This window comes from Engystomops pustulosus, chromosome 1, assembly GCF_040894005.1.
Source record: "Engystomops pustulosus chromosome 1, aEngPut4.maternal, whole genome shotgun sequence".
Lineage (NCBI taxonomy): Eukaryota > Metazoa > Chordata > Amphibia > Anura > Leptodactylidae > Engystomops > Engystomops pustulosus.
The window spans coordinates 147,016,736-147,041,551 of record NC_092411.1 but is presented as its reverse complement, the minus strand read 5'-3'; the positions used below and the strand labels follow the sequence as shown (position 1 = coordinate 147,041,551).

At 42.7% G+C, this 24,816-nt stretch overlaps 2 protein-coding genes and 1 long non-coding RNA gene across 4 annotated transcripts in view; 1 reads left to right on the top strand and 2 right to left on the bottom strand.

The window, feature by feature from the left end:
- TMEM161A (transmembrane protein 161A) overlaps positions 1–24,447 on the bottom strand; it is a 40,867-nt gene extending 16,420 nt beyond the window's left edge. Inside the window, exons 1-4 of the mRNA XM_072156056.1 lie at positions 24,303–24,447; positions 14,081–14,184; positions 13,143–13,223; positions 12,511–12,608 (exon numbers count right to left, since the gene is read on the bottom strand). Of these exons, the coding sequence (XP_072012157.1) occupies positions 12,511–12,608; positions 13,143–13,223; positions 14,081–14,184; positions 24,303–24,305 (286 nt within the window). The 5' untranslated portion in view covers positions 24,306–24,447. The remainder of the gene's footprint in view (positions 1–12,510; positions 12,609–13,142; positions 13,224–14,080; positions 14,185–24,302) is intronic.
- LOC140135064 (uncharacterized) lies at positions 1,959–4,109 on the bottom strand. 2 transcript variants are annotated; one of them, XM_072156079.1, is made up of 5 exons: positions 3,478–4,109; positions 3,211–3,329; positions 2,849–3,106; positions 2,531–2,654; positions 1,959–2,045 (listed from the first exon to the last, which is right to left on the bottom strand). In XM_072156079.1, the coding sequence occupies exons 1-2, from the start codon at positions 3,929–3,931 to the stop codon at positions 3,322–3,324; spliced, it is 462 nt and encodes a 153-aa protein (XP_072012180.1). In that variant the 5' UTR covers positions 3,932–4,109; the 3' UTR covers positions 1,959–2,045; positions 2,531–2,654; positions 2,849–3,106; positions 3,211–3,321. The 2 variants fall into 2 exon arrangements, with proteins under 2 accessions (XP_072012180.1, XP_072012170.1); XM_072156069.1 differs by having other exon boundaries at positions 3,211–4,109.
- On the top strand, positions 7,769–8,806 carry LOC140135088 (uncharacterized). Its single transcript, XR_011856453.1, has 3 exons — positions 7,769–7,916; positions 8,111–8,234; positions 8,720–8,806. It is a non-coding gene; the product is annotated as an uncharacterized lncRNA (long non-coding RNA).
- Positions 24,448–24,816: the final 369 nt, after the last annotated feature.

Sequence of the window (24,816 nt, the reverse complement as noted above, 5' to 3'; positions counted from 1 at the left end):
TGCAGACTGCAAATGCGGCGTATCGCCTATTGGACTAATCTTTGCAGGTATCTATATATACAATCAAAATGGTGTAGAAGAACCCAGTATTGGATGTCTGTCCATTAATTAAGGTACAGATTGGAATTGCAATTGGATGTCGCCGATTAGACCTATCGTTGTAGATAACTGCGTATGTAGTCCAAATAGTGCGCGCTGGAAATACATTATCTGAGAATCATCAAAGTAGCATCGTGTATAAAGTATACCGCTATCCATACAGTCCTTAGATATATATACATGAATATATGATGCAAGTCACTAAGGACAAACCAAGCAGCGCTACACAGTATATAGAAAGTAAGTAATCTAGTACAAGAACTGTAGTGTGGGCAGTAGCAGGACCTAAAGGTAAGTATCACTAGTCTCAGGACGCTATCCTGGTAGGGGGCGGTATGGCAAGGACATCCACCACAGGGTGGGGTGAGGGGGAGAAGGAGAGTGGAAAAATATTCAACAATTATCAGCTAGTAATATAGTACACAATTATCAATTTTTATCCTTATTATATATCAAGGTCACCAAATGGATGAATATTAGGCAGCAAGAGATGGTAGCGGGCAGGAATGATGCATAACAGACTGTTATATGCAGCAGTACATTGATATAAGGGCTAAAGAAAAATAGGAGTCCAACTTGTGGGAGTATACAGACATTGATTAGAGCGAAGGGATCGGATCCAATAGCACCTGTGGGTGCATCGATAGCATATCTTGAAAGAGTATTGGTTATGGTCCCTCTATTGGAGCAGCAGACTGTGAATCTGAGAGTTAGGCAGATAAAAGTGATCTCATCATGCGTGCTGTGAAAAAAGGTTAACACCTATATAAAAAAGAAAAGGCAAAACGCAAATTAGTGATACAATGCAAGTGAGAGTATTAGGGGGCCCAAATACAAACTAGACTTTAAGGGGTCCAGGACAGTGACCAAACCAGTGAGAGACTGGATAAAGAGCTAGAAATAGCTGAGTGAAATACACCGAAAAGGTGAAGAAATAAGGAATGCTGTGTCCAACTGATAGAAGAAGGGATAACCAAACAAGATAGAAATAAGGTGATAAAAAAGGCATATAAAGAATGGAATGGTGTTCCAACTATTTTTTATAATGACCTGTAAACAGTAGTTCTTCGTTCAGGCCTTGTGGAGCAACAGTATCCAAGATATAGATCCATCTCGATTCGCTTCGGAGAAGTTGTGGCACTAGGCTTCCACCTCGAACATTTTGTGAGATTTTCTCAAGACCCAAGACACGCAGATCCTGTGTTCGACATCTATGAAAGTGGAGAAAATGGGCCGCTACTGAAGTGAGGGTCTTTCCTTTTTGTAAATCGGAGGCCGCTGTATTGATGGTGGACAGATGTTGTTGGCATCTCCTACGCAATTCTTGTGTGGTTTGACCCACATAGAGTTTTGGACAGGGACAGAGTAGTACATAGACCACTCCCTTGGTTTTACAATGTATGTAATCCCGAATTTTAAAGTTTCCATGATGCGTGGGGTCCTGAAATACAGAGGTTTGTATTATGTGTGGACATATCGAGCAGCCCCCGCATGGAGATGATCCTGTGAAACGGACTCCCCTCCCCAATGTGGTAGTGGGGCGCTGGAAATGACTGTTTGTGAGAGTGTCCCTCAAGTTGCGAGCACGTCGAGCCGTAAGTAACGGTTTGTCCGTGAGGAATGGGGCCAATCTCACGTCACTTTTTAAAATCCCCCAGTTTTTGTTCAGGATGTCATACAGGTCACCCCATTGGTTGTTGAATGTAGTGACTAACCTTGGTCTAGAGTCCATTGTCCGAGACTTGGTTTGAAGGAGGTCCTTTCGCTCACTCAATTTAGCTCTGGTAAAGGCTCCGGAGATTATTTTCCGAGGATATCCGCGTTCTTGGAATCTGTGGGTCAACTCCTGTGCGTGCCTCCTAAAATCTGATTGGTCGCTGCAGTTTCGCTTGAGTCTAAGAAATTGTCCCGTGGGGATTCCGTTCTTGAGGTGTCGAGGATGGAAGCTAGAAAAATGCAACAAGTTGTTAGTCGCAGTTTGTTTGCGAAAGAGGGAGGTAGTCAGAGTCGGATGGTTATAGGAAATGGAGATATCTAAGAAGTCGACTGTCGTTGTGGATAGGGTGGATGTTAACTTGATGTTCCAGGGGTTGTTGTTTAATTCTGATATAAATCCAACACAATCCTCTGAGGAGCCGGTCCAAAGGAGGAGAATGTCGTCAATGTATCGAAACCAGCCCGACACCTTGGTCTTGTAGGCGTCCAGGCGGTAGACGACATTCTCCTCCCACCATCCTAAAAATAAATTGGCATAAGAAGGGGCACATTTTGCCCCCATAGCCGTGCCTGATGTTTGTTTGAAATACGTCCGGTCAAAGATAAAGTAATTCTGGTGTAACACCAGATACAGAAGATCCAGCAAAAAGGAATCATGCCTTCTGTCCGAAGACCACTGTTTATCAAGAAAGAAAGTTACTGCTTCAAGACCTACCTTGTGGTCTATGATGGTATATAAAGCTTCCACATCCAATGTGACAAGTAGAGTAGGCGTAGAAGATCTGAAGTTTTCCAATTGCTGGATCAGATGTGTTGTGTCACGGACGTAAGATTCCAACCTAAAAACCAAGGGTTGCAGGTAAAAGTCGAGGTAGGAACATAGCTTCTCATTGAGGCCACCTATACCTGAGACAATGGGTCGTCCCGGTGGCTTCTCCAAAGATTTATGGACTTTGGGAAGCATATAAAAGGTGGGGATTATAGGTTTTTCAGTTGTAAGAAATTTTCGCTCACCCTTGTTGATGATACCTACCCGAAATGCCGCTGTTAGGAGTCGATCTATTTTATCTTTGAAAATTTGGGTGGGGTCCGAAGGTAAGGTGGTATAGAAGTTCGGGTTACTGAGTTGCCTTCGTGCTTCCTCCAGGTAGAGCTCAACCGGCCAAATTACAATATTGCCCCCTTTATCCGCCTCCTTGATCAAAAACTCTTTTTGTTTCTTCAAATTTGCAAGAGCAGAGCGTTCTGTCGGGGAAAGATTTTCTCCTTTGTTATTGTCAATTTGTAATGTCTTAATGTCACGCAGAGTAAGTTCATAGAAAATGTTCAGTGCAGGGAACAGTCTGAAGCTGGGAGTGCTTTGTGACGGGGTACGTGTGGTGAACTTTCTCTTACCTGAGTCATTAGACGCTTCCTCAAGTAGGTCCAATAAATCCCTAAAAGTTTGTCGGTCACCCTCTGGGAGAGAATCGACCAAGTCCGGTTGGTGATATAACAGCTTGAAAGCTAGTTGCCTGCAAAATAAATAAACATCTTTGGTGACCTCGAATTTATTAAGTTTATTCATGGGTGAGAAAGAAAGGCCCTTTCGTAGAACTGAAAGTTCAATGTCAGAAAGATTGTACGATGACAAATTGATAACTTGTAGGCCAGTTGACTCACCCTCTCTGGACTCCTTCTTTCCTCGTCTCGTTTTCTCGCGTTTGTAACTGGGGGACCAATCTCGGTGTCTGGGACCTCTCTTTCTAGCATTGTGACTTGATGTAGAGGCATCATCCTGTGAATTCTCAGATTCACTATTTTCAGAGGACTGCGTGTCAATCAGGTTGGTCCCCCCTATGGCATGGCTGCGTGGTGCTGGCGGGTAGTGGCGTCTCTTGTTGCCCCTGTGGGTCCAATGGTAGGCCCTCCCTCTTTCATAGTCCTTCTTGTCCCTTTGTAGTTTATTCTGTTTTGTGAGTATGATGTTTTTCTCGTATCCCTCGATCATTTCCTTCAGTTTTTTGCGAAAGGGTTCTACTAGGGAGGTTGTATCAAAGGAGATTAGGCGAGATTCCAGTTTTTTGATGAGCTCGCGTTGCTGATTTAATAGACCACGATCATGGTCCAGGAGCATGTTTACCAGTATAAGTGAGCATTGAGAGAGGCCCCTTTCCCAATTACTCTTCTCGTCCAAGTCCACCTCCCAGGAAGGGAAAATCTGTGTTCTGAGCCCCCTGGGGAAAATCTTCAACCTGAGATATTCTTCAAGGCTTCGGATATTCCACCAGAGTCTAGTGATTGATTTGTGTGCATTAATCAATTCACTGGAGAGTTTAGAAAAATCGTCATTGGCGATCGAGTCGTTTGAATCGCTGAAAATACTTGTAAATTGGCTGTTCCAAGCCATCTCGCGTGCCTGTAGGTCCATTCCTGACCCCTTGTTCCCAGTCCTGCTGCCTATAATACAGATCTAGAGAATATATATGTGACCCAACAAAAAATGATAACAATAATGAACCCCAGGAAATACAGAGTAAGGATAGAGCTCTGTAAGAAGATTTGAACCAAACAAGATTTGAGAGGGGAAAATAATGCAATAGACAAATAACACATCCAAATAATGATACTTTAGAAAAGAGAGGGAAAGTGGATGCGTCCTGAGACTAGTGATACTTACCTTTAGGTCCTGCTACTGCCCACACTACAGTTCTTGTACTAGATTACTTACTTTCTATATACTGTGTAGCGCTGCTTGGTTTGTCCTTAGTGACTTGCATCATATATTCATGTATATATATCTAAGGACTGTATGGATAGCGGTATACTTTATACACGATGCTACTTTGATGATTCTCAGATAATGTATTTCCAGCGCGCACTATTTGGACTACATACGCAGTTATCTACAACGATAGGTCTAATCGGCGACATCCAATTGCAATTCCAATCTGTACCTTAATTAATGGACAGACATCCAATACTGGGTTCTTCTACACCATTTTGATTGTATATATAGATACCTGCAAAGATTAGTCCAATAGGCGATACGCCGCATTTGCAGTCTGCACTCTACTTAATAGATAGATATCGATAATTGTGTTCTTACGTATGCCAATTTTTGCCTTCTTTGCATCATTCATATTTGTATTTGCGCCGCATTACATGTATTTGAATTTTGCGCCGTACCATATGTATATGCACTGTGCGCCGTTTCATTTTTACATTTCCTTATTTTTTGTTTGTATTATGCGCCGCTTCAATTAACTTTCGCATTTATAAATTGACACATGCTAAATTTTTTTGTTTACATTTTTGTTTACTTTTTTGTTTACTTTTTTGTTTACTTTTTTGTTTTACTTTTTTTTTTTCTTTTTTTTTTTCCTGCTACCTCTATACCATAGATTGCATGTATTCATAATTTGATATTGCAGACATTGTGTCGCCCGGTTGATTGCCAGAGCTCTGTGCGCCGCCGCAATTGACACATATCTGGATCTCTCGCCGTCATCTTTGTACTCTAGATTATACATACAGTTTGGCATTATATGCATTACGCTGCCTTGGTATCTTCTAGACAGCGCAAGTGTTAGACTTTGCTACGATCATGCGTCTATGTGTCTATAGTTCATTTATATACACACTCTGTTCGATCGTTACAACTCCATCTGAGTCATATCTTCCTTTTTTTCTGTTGTACGGATCGGATCTTCAAACTTAGCACGGGGTCTGTCCCCGTTGCTTGGCAACACATGCATACTTGACTCAGGATCTCTGACCTCCTTGACCCGGAAGTAGTTTATGCCGCACTGCTATGGCTTGGAACCTGGCTCACACATCAGATTAACCTAACAAACTTACAAATCGGCAGGGGAAACCCTCTGATACAGTACCTTTTTAGACTCACCATGAATTATGAATCATACTTTGATGTGTTCTAACACTAAAAGGGGCGGTATGGTAGGACATCCATACACCGCTGGGGGGCGGGACTGGATGATTTAAATAGCTGGGTTGATTTCCCTTTCCTTATCCCCTGAGGAAGCCCGCCAGACGGGCGATACGCGTGGGGCGTTTGTGGTCTCTCCTCTTCATGCTCTACATTAGGTAATATAATGTGATGTACTGCTTTATTGTATCTACTTGAATTGTGTATCTACACCACTAGCTGCTATTTTTTGCACGCAGCACTTTATCCATGTTTTGTTTCGTTTTTTGATCTCATAATATGTAAACACCTTGCATTGAGACACTGTCTCTACTTGTCTTGTACACCACACAGCACACAGTCCAAGAACCGTTGTATGTATTCAGTCTAGGCACTTTGCACCTTATTATTATATGTGATTTTGTGCATATTTTTACACCTTTATATTTAGCAGCTTTGTTATCCATTGTTGGTTGTACATATATGAAATATTTCTGAGGAGAGACCATTGTGTTCTTTTTCCCATTTCTTGGGTTTTTAAATGTTTTTATCTTTGTATATTGATGAAATAATAAAATTTATCTTGTTTGCACATCCACTTTCCCTCTCTTTTCTAAAGTATCATTATTTGGATGTGTTATTTGTCTATTGCATTATTTTCCCCTCTCAAATCTTGTTTGGTTCAAATCTTCTTACAGAGCTCTATCCTTACTCTGTATTTCCTGGGGTTCATTATTGTTATCATTTTTTGTTGGGTCACATATATATTCTCTAGATCTGTATTATAGGCAGCAGGACTGGGAACAAGGGGTCAGGAATGGACCTACAGGCACGCGAGATGGCTTGGAACAGCCAATTTACAAGTATTTTCAGCGATTCAAACGACTCGATCGCCAATGACGATTTTTCTAAACTCTCCAGTGAATTGATTAATGCACACAAATCAATCACTAGACTCTGGTGGAATATCCGAAGCCTTGAAGAATATCTCAGGTTGAAGATTTTCCCCAGGGGGCTCAGAACACAGATTTTCCCTTCCTGGGAGGTGGACTTGGACGAGAAGAGTAATTGGGAAAGGGGCCTCTCTCAATGCTCACTTATACTGGTAAACATGCTCCTGGACCATGATCGTGGTCTATTAAATCAGCAACGCGAGCTCATCAAAAAACTGGAATCTCGCCTAATCTCCTTTGATACAACCTCCCTAGTAGAACCCTTTCGCAAAAAACTGAAGGAAATGATCGAGGGATACGAGAAAAACATCATACTCACAAAACAGAATAAACTACAAAGGGACAAGAAGGACTATGAAAGAGGGAGGGCCTACCATTGGACCCACAGGGGCAACAAGAGACGCCACTACCCGCCAGCACCACGCAGCCATGCCATAGGGGGGACCAACCTGATTGACACGCAGTCCTCTGAAAATAGTGAATCTGAGAATTCACAGGATGATGCCTCTACATCAAGTCACAATGCTAGAAAGAGAGGTCCCAGACACCGAGATTGGTCCCCCAGTTACAAACGCGAGAAAACGAGACGAGGAAAGAAGGAGTCCAGAGAGGGTGAGTCAACTGGCCTACAAGTTATCAATTTGTCATCGTACAATCTTTCTGACATTGAACTTTCAGTTCTACGAAAGGGCCTTTCTTTCTCACCCATGAATAAACTTAATAAATTCGAGGTCACCAAAGATGTTTATTTATTTTGCAGGCAACTAGCTTTCAAGCTGTTATATCACCAACCGGACTTGGTCGATTCTCTCCCAGAGGGTGACCGACAAACTTTTAGGGATTTATTGGACCTACTTGAGGAAGCGTCTAATGACTCAGGTAAGAGAAAGTTCACCACACGTACCCCGTCACAAAGCACTCCCAGCTTCAGACTGTTCCCTGCACTGAACATTTTCTATGAACTTACTCTGCGTGACATTAAGACATTACAAATTGACAATAACAAAGGAGAAAATCTTTCCCCGACAGAACGCTCTGCTCTTGCAAATTTGAAGAAACAAAAAGAGTTTTTGATCAAGGAGGCGGATAAAGGGGGCAATATTGTAATTTGGCCGGTTGAGCTCTACCTGGAGGAAGCACGAAGGCAACTCAGTAACCCGAACTTCTATACCACCTTACCTTCGGACCCCACCCAAATTTTCAAAGATAAAATAGATCGACTCCTAACAGCGGCATTTCGGGTAGGTATCATCAACAAGGGTGAGCGAAAATTTCTTACAACTGAAAAACCTATAATCCCCACCTTTTATATGCTTCCCAAAGTCCATAAATCTTTGGAGAAGCCACCGGGACGACCCATTGTCTCAGGTATAGGTGGCCTCAATGAGAAGCTATGTTCCTACCTCGACTTTTACCTGCAACCCTTGGTTTTTAGGTTGGAATCTTACGTCCGTGACACAACACATCTGATCCAGCAATTGGAAAACTTCAGATCTTCTACGCCTACTCTACTTGTCACATTGGATGTGGAAGCTTTATATACCATCATAGACCACAAGGTAGGTCTTGAAGCAGTAACTTTCTTTCTTGATAAACAGTGGTCTTCGGACAGAAGGCATGATTCCTTTTTGCTGGATCTTCTGTATCTGGTGTTACACCAGAATTACTTTATCTTTGACCGGACGTATTTCAAACAAACATCAGGCACGGCTATGGGGGCAAAATGTGCCCCTTCTTATGCCAATTTATTTTTAGGATGGTGGGAGGAGAATGTCGTCTACCGCCTGGACGCCTACAAGACCAAGGTGTCGGGCTGGTTTCGATACATTGACGACATTCTCCTCCTTTGGACCGGCTCCTCAGAGGATTGTGTTGGATTTATATCAGAATTAAACAACAACCCCTGGAACATCAAGTTAACATCCACCCTATCCACAACGACAGTCGACTTCTTAGATATCTCCATTTCCTATAACCATCCGACTCTGACTACCTCCCTCTTTCGCAAACAAACTGCGACTAACAACTTGTTGCATTTTTCTAGCTTCCATCCTCGACACCTCAAGAACGGAATCCCCACGGGACAATTTCTTAGACTCAAGCGAAACTGCAGCGACCAATCAGATTTTAGGAGGCACGCACAGGAGTTGACCCACAGATTCCAAGAACGCGGATATCCTCGGAAAATAATCTCCGGAGCCTTTACCAGAGCTAAATTGAGTGAGCGAAAGGACCTCCTTCAAACCAAGTCTCGGACAATGGACTCTAGACCAAGGTTAGTCACTACATTCAACAACCAATGGGGTGACCTGTATGACATCCTGAACAAAAACTGGGGGATTTTAAAAAGTGACGTGAGATTGGCCCCATTCCTCACGGACAAACCGTTACTTACGGCTCGACGTGCTCGCAACTTGAGGGACACTCTCACAAACAGTCATTTCCAGCGCCCCACTACCACATTGGGGAGGGGAGTCCGTTTCACAGGATCATCTCCATGCGGGGGCTGCTCGATATGTCCACACATAATACAAACCTCTGTATTTCAGGACCCCACGCATCATGGAAACTTTAAAATTCGGGATTACATACATTGTAAAACCAAGGGAGTGGTCTATGTACTACTCTGTCCCTGTCCAAAACTCTATGTGGGTCAAACCACACAAGAATTGCGTAGGAGATGCCAACAACATCTGTCCACCATCAATACAGCGGCCTCCGATTTACAAAAAGGAAAGACCCTCACTTCAGTAGCGGCCCATTTTCTCCACTTTCATAGATGTCGAACACAGGATCTGCGTGTCTTGGGTCTTGAGAAAATCTCACAAAATGTTCGAGGTGGAAGCCTAGTGCCACAACTTCTCCGAAGCGAATCGAGATGGATCTATATCTTGGATACTGTTGCTCCACAAGGCCTGAACGAAGAACTACTGTTTACAGGTCATTATAAAAAATAGTTGGAACACCATTCCATTCTTTATATGCCTTTTTTATCACCTTATTTCTATCTTGTTTGGTTATCCCTTCTTCTATCAGTTGGACACAGCATTCCTTATTTCTTCACCTTTTCGGTGTATTTCACTCAGCTATTTCTAGCTCTTTATCCAGTCTCTCACTGGTTTGGTCACTGTCCTGGACCCCTTAAAGTCTAGTTTGTATTTGGGCCCCCTAATACTCTCACTTGCATTGTATCACTAATTTGCGTTTTGCCTTTTCTTTTTTATATAGGTGTTAACCTTTTTTCACAGCACGCATGATGAGATCACTTTTATCTGCCTAACTCTCAGATTCACAGTCTGCTGCTCCAATAGAGGGACCATAACCAATACTCTTTCAAGATATGCTATCGATGCACCCACAGGTGCTATTGGATCCGATCCCTTCGCTCTAATCAATGTCTGTATACTCCCACAAGTTGGACTCCTATTTTTCTTTAGCCCTTATATCAATGTACTGCTGCATATAACAGTCTGTTATGCATCATTCCTGCCCGCTACCATCTCTTGCTGCCTAATATTCATCCATTTGGTGACCTTGATATATAATAAGGATAAAAATTGATAATTGTGTACTATATTACTAGCTGATAATTGTTGAATATTTTTCCACTCTCCTTCTCCCCCTCACCCCACCCTGTGGTGGATGTCCTTGCCATACCGCCCCCTACCAGGATAGCGTCCTGAGACTAGTGATACTTACCTTTAGGTCCTGCTACTGCCCACACTACAGTTCTTGTACTAGATTACTTACTTTCTATATACTGTGTAGCGCTGCTTGGTTTGTCCTTAGTGACTTGCATCATATATTCATGTATATATATCTAAGGACTGTATGGATAGCGGTATACTTTATACACGATGCTACTTTGATGATTCTCAGATAATGTATTTCCAGCGCGCACTATTTGGACTACATACGCAGTTATCTACAACGATAGGTCTAATCGGCGACATCCAATTGCAATTCCAATCTGTACCTTAATTAATGGACAGACATCCAATACTGGGTTCTTCTACACCATTTTGATTGTATATATAGATACCTGCAAAGATTAGTCCAATAGGCGATACGCCGCATTTGCAGTCTGCACTCTACTTAATAGATAGATATCGATAATTGTGTTCTTACGTATGCCAATTTTTGCCTTCTTTGCATCATTCATATTTGTATTTGCGCCGCATTACATGTATTTGAATTTTGCGCCGTACCATATGTATATGCACTGTGCGCCGTTTCATTTTTACATTTCCTTATTTTTTGTTTGTATTATGCGCCGCTTCAATTAACTTTCGCATTTATAAATTGACACATGCTAAATTTTTTTGTTTACATTTTTGTTTACTTTTTTGTTTACTTTTTTGTTTACTTTTTTGTTTTACTTTTTTTTTTTTTTTTTTCTTTTTTTTTTTTTCCTGCTACCTCTATACCATAGATTGCATGTATTCATAATTTGATATTGCAGACATTGTGTCGCCCGGTTGATTGCCAGAGCTCTGTGCGCCGCCGCAATTGACACATATCTGGATCTCTCGCCGTCATCTTTGTACTCTAGATTATACATACAGTTTGGCATTATATGCATTACGCTGCCTTGGTATCTTCTAGACAGCGCAAGTGTTAGACTTTGCTACGATCATGCGTCTATGTGTCTATAGTTCATTTATATACACACTCTGTTCGATCGTTACAACTCCATCTGAGTCATATCTTCCTTTTTTTCTGTTGTACGGATCGGATCTTCAAACTTAGCACGGGGTCTGTCCCCGTTGCTTGGCAACACATGCATACTTGACTCAGGATCTCTGACCTCCTTGACCCGGAAGTAGTTTATGCCGCACTGCTATGGCTTGGAACCTGGCTCACACATCAGATTAACCTAACAAACTTACAAATCGGCAGGGGAAACCCTCTGATACAGTACCTTTTTAGACTCACCATGAATTATGAATCATACTTTGATGTGTTCTAACACTAAAAGGGGCGGTATGGTAGGACATCCATACACCGCTGGGGGGCGGGACTGGATGATTTAAATAGCTGGGTTGATTTCCCTTTCCTTATCCCCTGAGGAAGCCCGCCAGACGGGCGATACGCGTGGGGCGTTTGTGGTCTCTCCTCTTCATGCTCTACATTAGGTAATATAATGTGATGTACTGCTTTATTGTATCTACTTGAATTGTGTATCTACACCACTAGCTGCTATTTTTTGCACGCAGCACTTTATCCATGTTTTGTTTCGTTTTTTGATCTCATAATATGTAAACACCTTGCATTGAGACACTGTCTCTACTTGTCTTGTACACCACACAGCACACAGTCCAAGAACCGTTGTATGTATTCAGTCTAGGCACTTTGCACCTTATTATTACATGTGATTTTGTGCATATTTTTACACCTTTATATTTAGCAGCTTTGTTATCCATTGTTGGTTGTACATATATGAAATATTTCTGAGGAGAGACCATTGTGTTCTTTTTCCCATTTCTTGGGTTTTTAAATGTTTTTATCTTTGTATATTGATGAAATAATAAAATTTATCTTGTTTGCACATCCACTTTCCCTCTCTTTTCTAAAGTTTTTTTCTGATTACACGCAAAAAAAACCTTGATTGATTATAAACGTATGAGTTTCCAATGTGAAGTGTAGCAAATGTGGAGCACATAGTGCACCATCAGTCTCCATTTATTATTATAGAAGTATATTTATTAGTGTTTTGATTTTTCATTTATGTGTTTTTTTTGTTTTGAAAGGATGTTTATTGGGTAGAAGAAGTTTTATTCATGTGTTTAATAAATCAACAGATTAATGAAATTGGTTAAAAAATTAACCGGTTACCAAGAGCGTCAACAGCGGTGATTGGTGTAGCCTCTAAATGTAGATCAATGTCTCTTGGGACTGTAAGGGGTTTTTCTTCTGTGATTCCATTCATTCTCCTAAAAGAAAATCAAAGGTGAGCACCAATATGTACATTTGATTTTCTCATCTGAACTTTCAGACTTCATGCTATTTTTGAAGATAGATAATATTTATTTCTGTGATAAAAGAGCTACAAGCTTTACAGCCTAATCATAAGCACTAGACCCTCTACTCCACAGACCAACCACCATCTTCATGGATATGATCCACCACTGATTTATCTAGGTGCCGTTGTGGACCACCTATAATAGTTTCATCTAACTGTGATGCTTACAAGAGAGATATCTGGAAAAACATTGTTTCTACCGAGACATTTGGGAGTAAAACGAATGCCAGAAACAAAACCAACACTGTAGAAAACAACAAGTTCTGGTGTAGAGGGCCCAACATGTGTGTATAAGATAAGAACCCAAACCCGCAATAAGCTATAATGGCTTAGTGCGCAGTGCCACCCATGCTTTATAAATATTCACATTATGGTATTTAAAGATCCAAAATCATGTAAAACATTTATCCTCCAATTATTTCCCAGTACCAACTCCCAGTCTTACCGCTCTTTCTTGGCTTTCGGTTTTGGTTTACCAGAGAGTGTTCTTAATTCATCCTCTGTAGGATGTTTATAGCGGAACAAGCTGGTAAAAAGAGAAGATATGAGGTTAAATATGACAATTTTGGATACTATATGGCATTGTATGACAATATTAGCATTGCATATTGCCTAAAATTACTCTGATCGACAAACAAGCAATCTACCTTACATGGAAACACCAGGACACATATTATACCAACCTTTGTAGGGCCAATTTGGAAATTGGAGGTAGGTAACTGTATTAAATATCCAGTTACATTTCCTGTGGCATATATATCTTGGATAAAGACAAGAAGGACTTGACTGTGGCCAGTGCATGAATGGTGGACCGTGCGGATATCACAGACCATATGACATTTGGCGTCATATTTGACACCAAATGCATCATAAGTTACAGTCCAACCCCATGTAAAAATCACAGTTCTACCTTTCAAAACAGGGATAGAGTCTACAGATGTAAGTAAACCTCTTTTGCTACCTTAGAATAAAAATGTTAACCCTGTAATACAGCCATTAACCCTCTATTTCACCACTGTCTACCAGGATAAAAATATAAATACCCCTTATATATTCTATGTAACCAAGTATAAACTAGGGAACCGGTTGTATTCACATTCTTATAAACACAGACGTCCAGGACACGTAAAATGGATCTATTACTTCAGACTACTACTTTCTTTTTCACATTCCTGTCATTTTTTCTGAAAGACGACCCACAAAAGGAATATAGTTTTAGGGTTTGTGAGAAAATAAAATGTTACATCCTGCTTTTTGTTCGGAGACATTAATGTACAAGATGCAGTGCAGATAGATAATACCTGGGAGTAACAGAGCTCCAGGGAATACAATGCATAGGCAATACCAGAAAGCAACAATATTAGTTACAATAAGTAAACTTACCTGCCATTGCATAAAAGCCATCGTGCAAGTGAACAGTGAGGGGACACTCTCTGCATGATACTGGCCACCAATAAGGTAACCACCATCTGCACCCCCATTACAGCCTATAGAGAAGAAGAACAATTGTATATTAGTAATAGAAGCTGAAGCATACCAATATAGATAAGTGAGCTCTATACATTACACGTACATACTATACAAACATTGTATACAAGTAAATACATTCTTAAGGACCTCATCCAACCTGATCATACTTTTCCTAAAAAAAAAAAATCAGGGGAAGATAAAGACTGGGCTGTATGAAGATTGTAGCCCTACAGGTCTGGAATTCAATTCCTACATATGGCACTAGAATTAGGAAAAAAAAAATTAGAGCAGCACAGCGGGCAAAAGGGTGCAGACTTCACCAAACCCGGCTCAAGGCAATGTGTATAAATCCCCAAAGAACACAAAAGGAAGCAGAACTCCTTAAAAGTGTATAAATTTATTCACCTAAGGGCAAGATGCAATGTTTCAGCTCCCAAATGGAGCTATTTTCAAGCATGCTTAAAACGTTGCTTCTTGCCATTGGGTGAATAAAACTTCACGGTATTCAGGAATGCTTAAAGGAAACCTACCATTTCAAATGGTCGGTGTAAGCTGTAAACACCGAGCACCAGCTCAGGGTGAGCTGGTGCCGGTGCTTAGCTTCGTTAGTGTTATAAACCGCGTTATCGCGGTTTTAACACTTTTTAAACTTTATAGCAGAAGCTTCTTCGGCGCTGCGTGCGACCGTTCGTGCACACGCAGCGCCGAAGCAGTTTCTGCTATAAGGTTTAAAAAGTGTTAGAACCGCAATACCGCGGCACCAGCTTACACCGACCATTTGAAATGGTAGGTTTCCTTTAAGAAGCTTAAACCTATGTGTTCTTTGTGGTACTAAAATTAAAAGGAAATCTACCATTTGTTTTTAAGTGTTGTGAACCAAACATGCCTTGAGAATGCTGTAGCTACACTGATGCAGAAACATATCTTGTTTAATCCCTGAGCTGAGTGGTTTTGCTCAACAAACAATTCTAAAATTCAGGACCTTGGGAATGCTGGGTGCAGTACATAAACACATTACTTCCACATACATAGGAACTGTCTGAACTGTACAGACAGGACTAATCAACCTGAGCTGGATGACTCAAACAGCAGTTGGGGGATGGTGCAGCGATTATTACTTCTACCTGTCAGGGGCAACACAGTGATTACATACCGTATTTACTCGTGTATAAGCAGAGTTTTTAAGCACAAAAATGTGCTGAAAAACCTCACCTCTGCTTATACACGGGTCAATTAAAAAATAAAAAAAACTTAATACTCGCCCTCTGGTGCCCGGATCCTTGGCGCAGCTCCCGATCCTCTTCTCTCTTCTTTCCTCTCTTGCCGGCAGAGTTGCGTCCATGCGATCTGCCGGTGGGCGCACACTATGGTGCGGCTGTGTCGTAGCTAATGACGTCATCAGCGGCGACACCGCTGCATCATAGTGTGCGTCCGCCGGCAGCTTGCATGGATGTGACTCTGCCAGCTAGAGAGGAAAGAAGAGGAGCCGCTGGGACCACGCCGAGGACCAGGAGCCGCGCCGAGCATCCGGGGTGAGTATTACGTTTATTGTTTTTATGCGCTTGGCAGGGGGCTGGCTGGCTCTATACTACAGTTTTTGGTGGTAAAATTAGGGGTCTCGGCTTATACTGAAGTATATACCGTAATTCTCTGGAGCAGTGCATAATTGGGGTAAGAGGAGAAGCACCAAGCCAGGCACAGGAGCCACAGAGCGTCATTATCATAAATTTTATCCCATTGAGGGATTAAACAAGATATGTTTCTGCAACAGTGTAGCTACAGCATTCTCAAGGTATGTCTGGTTTATATTGCATAAAAGCAAATGGTAGGTTTCCTTTAAGCTTCTGGGAAAAGGATGATGTGTCGTTTCTGCAGTAGCCAGAGCAGAGGCTACACGCATGCACAGTAGCTCCGGCTTTGGAACCGAGATCGCACAGCCACTAGCCTCTGTTCTGCGCACTGAAGATGTCTGGGTAGGAAGATTAAAGAGGCTACAGGTGCATGGAGTAGTCGCGCCATGAAGCCTCAGCTCTAGCTACTCCGCGCCCCAGTAGCCTCTAGAATATTTGCATATTACCCTGATTAAAGATTAGAAAAGATAGAGGGGATTAAAGGATTAGCCCTAAAAAGGGTTATCCTTACATACATCAGATGCACCTACAACCAGATCCACCTTAATAGGATCCGTAGTTTTAGGTTTCCTTTAACCCCTTAAGGACCAGGCCCTTTTTCGTTTTTGCGTCTTTATTTTTCACACCCCACCTTCAAAAATCTATAACTTTTTTATTTTTCCATGTAGAGAGCTGTGTGATGGCTTGTTTTCTGTGTAACAAATTGCACTTCATAGTGATGGCATTTAATTGTCTATGCCATATACTGGGAAGCTGGAAAAAAATTCTGAATGCAGTGAAAATGGTGAAAAAACGCATTTGCGCCGTTTTCTTGTGGGCGGGGATTTTACGCCTTTCACTGTGCGCTCCAAATGACATGTCTAATTTATTCATTGGGTCAATACGATCACATGGATACCAAATTTGTATAGGCTGTATAATGTTTTCATACATTTACAAAAATTAAAACCTCCTGTACAAAAAAAAAATTCTTCATTTTGCCGTCTTCTTGCGCTAATAACTTTTTCATACTTTGGTGTATGGAGCTGTGGGTGGTGTCATTTTTTGCGACTTTTGATGACGTTTTCAATGCTTTTATTTTTAGAATTGTATGACCTTTTGATCACTTTTTATATTTTTCAAAATGGCAAAAAAATGCCATTTGCGACTTTGGGCACTGTTTTCCGTTACGGGGTTAAACGCAGTAAAAAAACATTCTTATATTTTGATAGATCGGGCATTTTCGGACACGCTGATACCTAAAGTGTTTATGATTTTTACTGTTTATTTATATTTATATCAGTTCTAGGGAAAGGGGGGTGATTTGAATTTTTAGGTTTTTTTAATATAATTTTTTATTTTTTATTTTTTTTTATTAAAATTTTTTACTATTTTTCAGACTCCCTAGGGTACTTTAACCCTAGGTTGTCTGATTGATCCTACCATATACTGCCATACTACAGTATGGCAGTACCGTATTTTTCGGCCTATAAGGCGCACCAAAAATCCATTCATTTTCTCAGAAATCATAGGTGCGCCTTATAGGCCAGTGCGCCTTATACATGAACTTATACAGAAATGTACTACAGACAAGATGTACTGTACATTTACCAGTGTTTAATAGCTCCATCCTGCACCTTCCCACACTGTACACAGGGTCCCTGGCTCCTGAAGTGCCCTGGCACCACAACTAACATTGTGCCCATCCTGCCCTCCCCTAGCACGGAGAGACCGGAGCTGCCATAGTGCCGACCAATCCCCCATACCTGCCAGCCCTGTAACAGGGGAAAGAGAAGGAACCACAGGGAACCCCACAGGAATAACACCCTGGCTGAGGAGGGAAGGAGAAGGGGCAGAGGGAGACCGCTTAACCCCTGCTGCATCACCCTGCATTAACCCCCAGCAGCCCATACCTCTGAGATCGGAGCTCTGTCACACGCTGAAGACAAGTTTCCCGGGAAGTGTAGCTGGCTAGAACTGTGCACAGGTCTGCCACCTGCTGGTCATTTTTAGGTACTGCATTTGATCCTGCGCCTTATACTCCAGTGCGCCTTATATATGAACCTAGATGTCTTAGCAGGCATTTATTAGAGGTGCGCCTTATAGTCCGGTGCGCCTTATAGGCCGAAAAATACGGTATACAGGCAGTCCCCGGGTTACATACAAGATAGGGTCTGGAGGTTTGTTCTTAAGTTGAATTTGTATGTAAGTCGAAACTGTATATTTTATAATGGAAGTTCTAGACAATTTTTTTTCTTTTGCCCCAGTGACAATTGGAGTTTCAAAATTTTTGGTGTAATTGGACCAAGAATTATCAATAAAGCTTCATTACAGGCATCTTACAGCTGATCATTGCAGTCTGGGACTATAGTAAAGCATCCAGAGAGCTTCACCAGAGGTCACAGTGGGCAGAGGGGTCCGTCTGTAACTATGGGTTGTCTGTAAGTCGGGTGTCCTTAAGTAGGGGACCGCCTGTATAGGGATTTTGCACACCATCTATTACAATGTGCAGATCGCACATTGTAATAGATGGCCTAAAACATGATAGCCTCGGATCACTGTGTGATCCGAGGCTGTCATGGCAACGGATCGCCGCTCCCTGATGACGTCACGGCGAGCGGCGATCGGAGCCAAGATGGCGGCGCCCACGCGCCGCCGGCTCGTTAATGCCGCCGGCAGCTTTGCCGGCGGCAATGAAAGGGTTAACACCCGCGATCGGTACAAGCACCGATCGCGGGTGTTAGCGACGGGTGCTTGCTTCATTGTGAAGCAAGCACCCGGCGTGTATGAAGAGGGCTCAGTCCGTGAACCCTCTTCATACTACCCCATGCGCAATAAAACGTACAGGTACGTCTTATTGCGCTATGGGGTTAAAGGCCCTCAAATGGCTCTTGTGTACATGTGTAGTAAGAGTTTGAACAGATATAATGGGATTCCATGGGTGATGCCCCTTCTCAGTCTGAAATTTAGTGTGCGGTTTGGGTGGCCGTGGGCCCCCTAGAAAGCCTGAATCCTGAGCTGCCGCCCAAAGCACCTATTATATTTATGATCATAATATCATAATGCACTACTGGGCACACCCAGAGGTCACACTAACATTTTTCCAGAAGGGAAATAGTACTCCTCTTACCATTTTTGAGGAGTACTTTTATCCAAGGGGGAGTATGAAATTCAGTAATACAAATAAACTCCTAAGGCCTATATAGTGTTAATAGACAGCTATTATTATGCAAGAATATTATTACAGACAATGTTTTATGTGCCTAAATAGCCAATCAAGACAATTATAGTAATGTTAAATAAAGAGTGCAAAAAACCCTTTTTTTGTCTCATCTGAAATTTCAACTACAGAGCAGACTATGGCTGATTTTACAGACCCTCCTGTCCTGCCCAGACTATGGCTGATACAGCAGACGTCGCAGATCAGACTACTCTGGCCCAGATATATCAAAATTGAGGCAAACTGCACTAAAAAGCACCCTGGCACACCCTGCTCTGCTCTGGAAGTGTGCACTATTTTTGCACCTTTTTTTTTGTTTAACTGTATTTCTATTTTTGCACCTTTAATATAAAGCATGTGACAATTCTGTTTAGTCACTGTATTAAATGTGTCACAAACTCTGACTAAGCACTAACATGCCCATTCAAATGCAAAATGTCTTGCGGGACACAGTACAGCCATGACACAACACTGGTGTACAAACTTCATAAATACATGTCCAAACAGATTGCACATTCTTTCTAATGGAAAGTCAGACAGAAAACTGGCGCAGCCATAAGACATGTGGTCCTATGGCCGATACTTTTTATTTAATTTATTTTTATTTGGGAGTTGGATCACTGTTATCAGTGATCTGTATACAGACGTGCAGAAGACATGTCATCTTCTCTGCATGTCTATTAAACCACTCTTCTCCAGGAATACCCCTGCAGGCACAGCTTTCACTTTGAACTTTGTATTTGGGGGGCTGCTGTGTCAGGGGCCTCATTATATAAGTGCCCTGTCACAGTGCAGGATCGGGCTGACACACTGACAGCTCCATCCTGCCGACAGCATTGGGTGTTGGAGGGTACACTGCCATGGGGTGGGCAAAACACATCGTCCCGGTCATTGCAGAAAGTCATGTAACTAGAGTTGAACAGCGTAGGCTAATGTCGTGTGCTTGCCCCGGGCTACACGGCAGCATGCTGGAGAGGAGGAGGGGTGGTCCTCTCCATAAAGATACAAGGCACCAAGCAGTAAACAAGGAAAAAGATAGAGCATGCTTTATCTTTTTCCTCTACACAGTATGGTACCGTGCCACATCTGTGTGGTCTCCATACCGCCAACGATCGCCATAGCCATCTATGGGGACATATTTCTGGCCACCACGCTCCCAGTAGGGCAGTGTAAAAGGGGTCCCATACTGAATAACTGGGCCACAAGCTTCTTGGTTGTGGGCCAAAACATGTAGCCTGTATCTATAAAGATTTGATGATGACCTTTTGAATTATGACTGGGGTCAAGTAAATAGTCCTTTAAAGTGCCAGATATCTCTTCTCATTCTCTCTGGGTTGGAAACACACACTAATGCTGACACCAGAGGTCGCACTAACATTTTTCCAGAAGGGTAATAATACTCCTCTCACAATTTTTGAGGAGTATTTTTAACCCAGGAGGAGTACGAAATTTTCACTAATAAATGTATAACTCCCAGGCGTATATATAGTGTTAAGAGACATCTATTAATACAAGGAAAAAGTTACAGCTCCTGTTTTCTGTGCTTAAAAGGGTTTTCCCACAAATTCAAGTTAGACCCTATCCACGGGATAGGGTCTAATTTGAATTTGTGGGAAAACCCCTTTAGGGAGCATGCACACGTTTTTTATGCGTTTTTGACGCATCCAAAGGCTTCACATGTTGAAGTAACACTGCGTGGAGTAACACAAATGCAATGGAAACGCAATGTTACTTTAACATGTGATCAAGGTTGAAGCCTTTGGAATGCGTCAAAAAACGCAACGCATCGTGTGAATGCTCCTTCAAATAGCAGGTATGTATTAAACGAGTGGTGCACAACATTTTTATGGTGTGTTCACACATGGCGTTTTCAAACAAGAACAGCTGAGAAGAGATTTGCATAATTACATTGCTGTCAATATTGTGTTAACAAAACACATGCATCAACGCAATGTGGACAGCAATATAATTAGGCAAATCTCTTCTCAGCTGTTGTGATGCGTTTGAAAACGTATGTAATAACCTCACCCTTAGGGCGCTGTCCCACGTTGCGTTTGCAAACGCAGACAAAACCGTGCCCACCGGGGCGGTCCGCGGTCCGATCGCATCGACGTTTCTGTGGAAACGTCTGCGATCGGGTACGAGCCGCCTGTGTTTTGCGTTAAATTAATGCAATACACCGGCGGCTCGTTCCCGATCGCAGGCGTTTCCATAGAAACGCCGATGCTATCGGACCGCTGACCGCCCCGGTGGGCGCGGTTTTGTCTGTGTTTGCAAACGCAACGTGGTACAGCGCCCTCAGGCTACATTCACACTACCGTATGGGGGCGTATGTAAAACCACAAGCTTGTGGCTGTACATATGTCCCCAATAGATGGCCACACAGAGTGATACCGCTCAGTACACGGGAAAATGACATGTCTTTCCCCGTGTTACGGCCAGTACCCAATGCATTTCAATGGAGAGGGTCGGGGTCACCTCCTCCTCCTCTCCATGGTGCAGAACGTACGCCTGCCTGGCGGGCACACGTTTGTGTATGTCTACCCAGCGGACTATGGCTGACGGCGGCCCCCAGACCAGTCCGGGGCTGATGCTGCTGAAATTTTATTTAATTAGGTTTCTGCGGTTTGGGAACATAACCCTTTTTTTTTTTTTTTTTTTTTTATACAGGGGCACATTTAGGGAGGAACACATAATATATGTGTTCCCTGCTTTTCTTTTATATAGATGACAGATAACAGTGATCTAATGGTAAGAGCCCATTGGATCACTGTCATCAGTGATCTGTATACAGAGACATGCAGAGAGGATGCATAGCACCTTCCCTGCAGCCTCTCACTGTATACAGGGGCTGCTGTGACAGGGGACCGATTATTATCAGTCCCCTGTCACATTACACGATCGGGCTGTCACATAGACAGCACGATCCTGTTACTGGCTGTGTGCACGATCGCACACAGATCAGGAGCACAGCCCCGGCAACAGAAAACCCTCCTCTACCCCTCGCTTGGCTCCTCCATCTCTCACCACTCGCTCGGCTCCGCCCCCACCACTCGCTCGGCTCCGCCCCCACCACTCGCTCGGCTCCGCCCCCACCACTCGCTCGGCTCCGCCCCCACCACTCGCTCGGCTCCGCCCCCACCACTCGCTCGGCTCCGCCCCCACCACTCGCTCGGCTCCCCGCGGGAGAGGCACGGACGGTGAGCTGGAAGTCCCTCCCTGTCCTGCCTCCAGCCACTCAGCGCTGCGATCCTGCAGAGAATATCTTGCAGGATCGCAGCCGGCAGCGTCACCGCTTGGAAGCGGCAGCTCACAGGAAAATCACCAAGCGTATTAATACGCTTGGTGATTTTTTGGGGGAGTAAATCAGCCTCTAAACGCGTCTATGACGCGTGTAGAGGCGTTATCGCGACCTCTGGCTGACACAGTGTTTTTATCTTCTGAAACAAAAATCCATTCACTTCCATTCCCACCTGTTTCCCCTTGGTACAAGAAAGGCAGATTTCTTTACCCAGCTGTCCTCATCCTTCACTTTACATGTAATTTCAGGAAAAAATAATAATTTGTGAATGTGCAGCTGACATCTGAAATCCATTCATACAAGCACATAGTCTAGAAATGTCCTTTGACCTTCTGCAATCCATCCATACACATAGTCTAGAACCATTCTTGGACCTTCAGCAACCCATCCATACATGCACATACATTTGAACTGTCCTTGGACCATCTTCAATCCATCCATACATAGTCTAGAACCGTGCTTGGATTCTCTGCAATCTATACATACATACATGCATATAGTTTAGAACCATCCTTGGACCATCTGCAATCCATACATACATGCACATAGTCTATAACCGTGCTTGAATCTTGTGCAATCCATACATACATGCACATAGTCTAGAACCGTGCTTGGATTCTCTGCAATCCACATAGTCTAGAACCGTGCATGGATTCTCTGCAATCCATACATACATACATATAGTTTAGAACCATCCTTGGACCATCTGCAATCCATACATACATGCACATAGTCTATAAACGTGCTTGAATCTTGTGCAATCCATCCATACATGCACATAGTCTAGAACCGTGCTTGGATCTTCTGCAATCCACCCATACATTCACATAGTCTAGAACCGTACTTGGATCTTCTGCAATCCATCCATACATGCACATAGTCTAGAACCATGCTTGAATCTTGTGCAATCCATCCATACATGCACATAGTCTAGAACCGTGCTTGGATTTTCCGCAATCCACCCATACATTCACATAGTCTAGAACCGTACTTGGATCTTCTGCAATCCATCCATACATGCACATAGTCTAGAAGCGTCATCAGGCTATCTGCAATCCATGTCTAAATGAACATTGCCTACAACCATCCTTGGACCATCTGCAATCCATTTATACACAAAATAAAAATAAATTCGACAGAATAATGTAGGATGTGAATGTCCACTGCAGTCTCCATACATTCTTGGCAGTCCTATCTCTGTTGGGATCGTAGCTCCGTTATGATAACTGTAGACCTAAAAGTGTGGCAAATCCACAGCATAATGCAATCCTGTACACACATAGTGGAAAAAAGCAGCAGTGTTTGTGTTCTTTTTTTGTGCAAAACTGGAAAACCAAATAAAATATTTTATAAAAAAAAAAAAAAAAAAAAAAAGCAACAGTGTAAACGTCTTTCCACTGTACAAGTTTGATCGACATCAGACAGTGACATGTCACATAATGGGGCAGATCCTGAAGCAATGCAAAGTATGAGGTCTGACGACCGGCAAAATTTGCGGCAGCTTTTGAGACTAGTTTTGGATTCCGAAGGGATTACCACTGGGGTAAATCCAGCAGCCATTCTGCAATATATACAAATGCCCTTACAAAAACAGAACAATCTTAGTAGAAGGAAATCTTTCATAAGAGGGGCCCTTTCATATCTAATAGAAACCCAGGAGATCCATTGCTTTTTAAATTTGTATTGCACCAATTATTTTATGATATAAATTAGTGGAGCAAAAGTGCTGAAGCTTCTGAGAGAAGTAAGTACCAAGAAATATAAACTGAGCAGTTGCCTATAACAACCAGATCCCATCTCTAATTTTCAGCGATATGATTGGTTGCTACAGGCATTACTGCACTGAATGGGCAAGGTATCACTATCTACTGCTAGAAAGTTACAGAACTTCCCTTAGACAATGATGTGTCCCATTCACAGCATTAAGCTGTAGAGCTAGAAACGACACTAAACAACTTCTAACATCCCCCCAAGAAGCTGGGGAAGTAAACCATGCTAGCTCACCATGTTGAAGTTCTGCTCCAAATGTTCTTCCAGGGGTAATTTACATTTCTCCAGCCATGTGGTGACAGAACAGCTGCAGGAAGGGCACTGCACAGTCCCTTTAAGGAAGTTAAAACCAGTCGTCGCTGATAAACCAATCAGAACACCAGCGCGCTTTGATTGACAGATAACACACCAATCGGCTGTGAAAACTTGCGCCTTAGGGGCGGTAACATTGTTATTTATATTCCATCAATGTATCCGGGTACGGCGGGGTCGTGCGCGGTGCATGTTGGGAGTTGTAGGAACAGGGAAGCTGGCGTGCAGTAGGTGCAGTGCGCTTACGGTAGTTTGTGAAACATGATGAATGTGACTATAAGACCGTCCGGCTCATAGAGGGCGGAGGATGCAGGGGAAGCATTGCCCTGATTTTCTCGTTTGGTTACTATGCTGTGTTTAGAACTGGGTGTAGAGAGTTGTTCTTTTTTTCTATCACAATCTATCTATACACATAAAGCCCCTCTTTTTTTTCAGA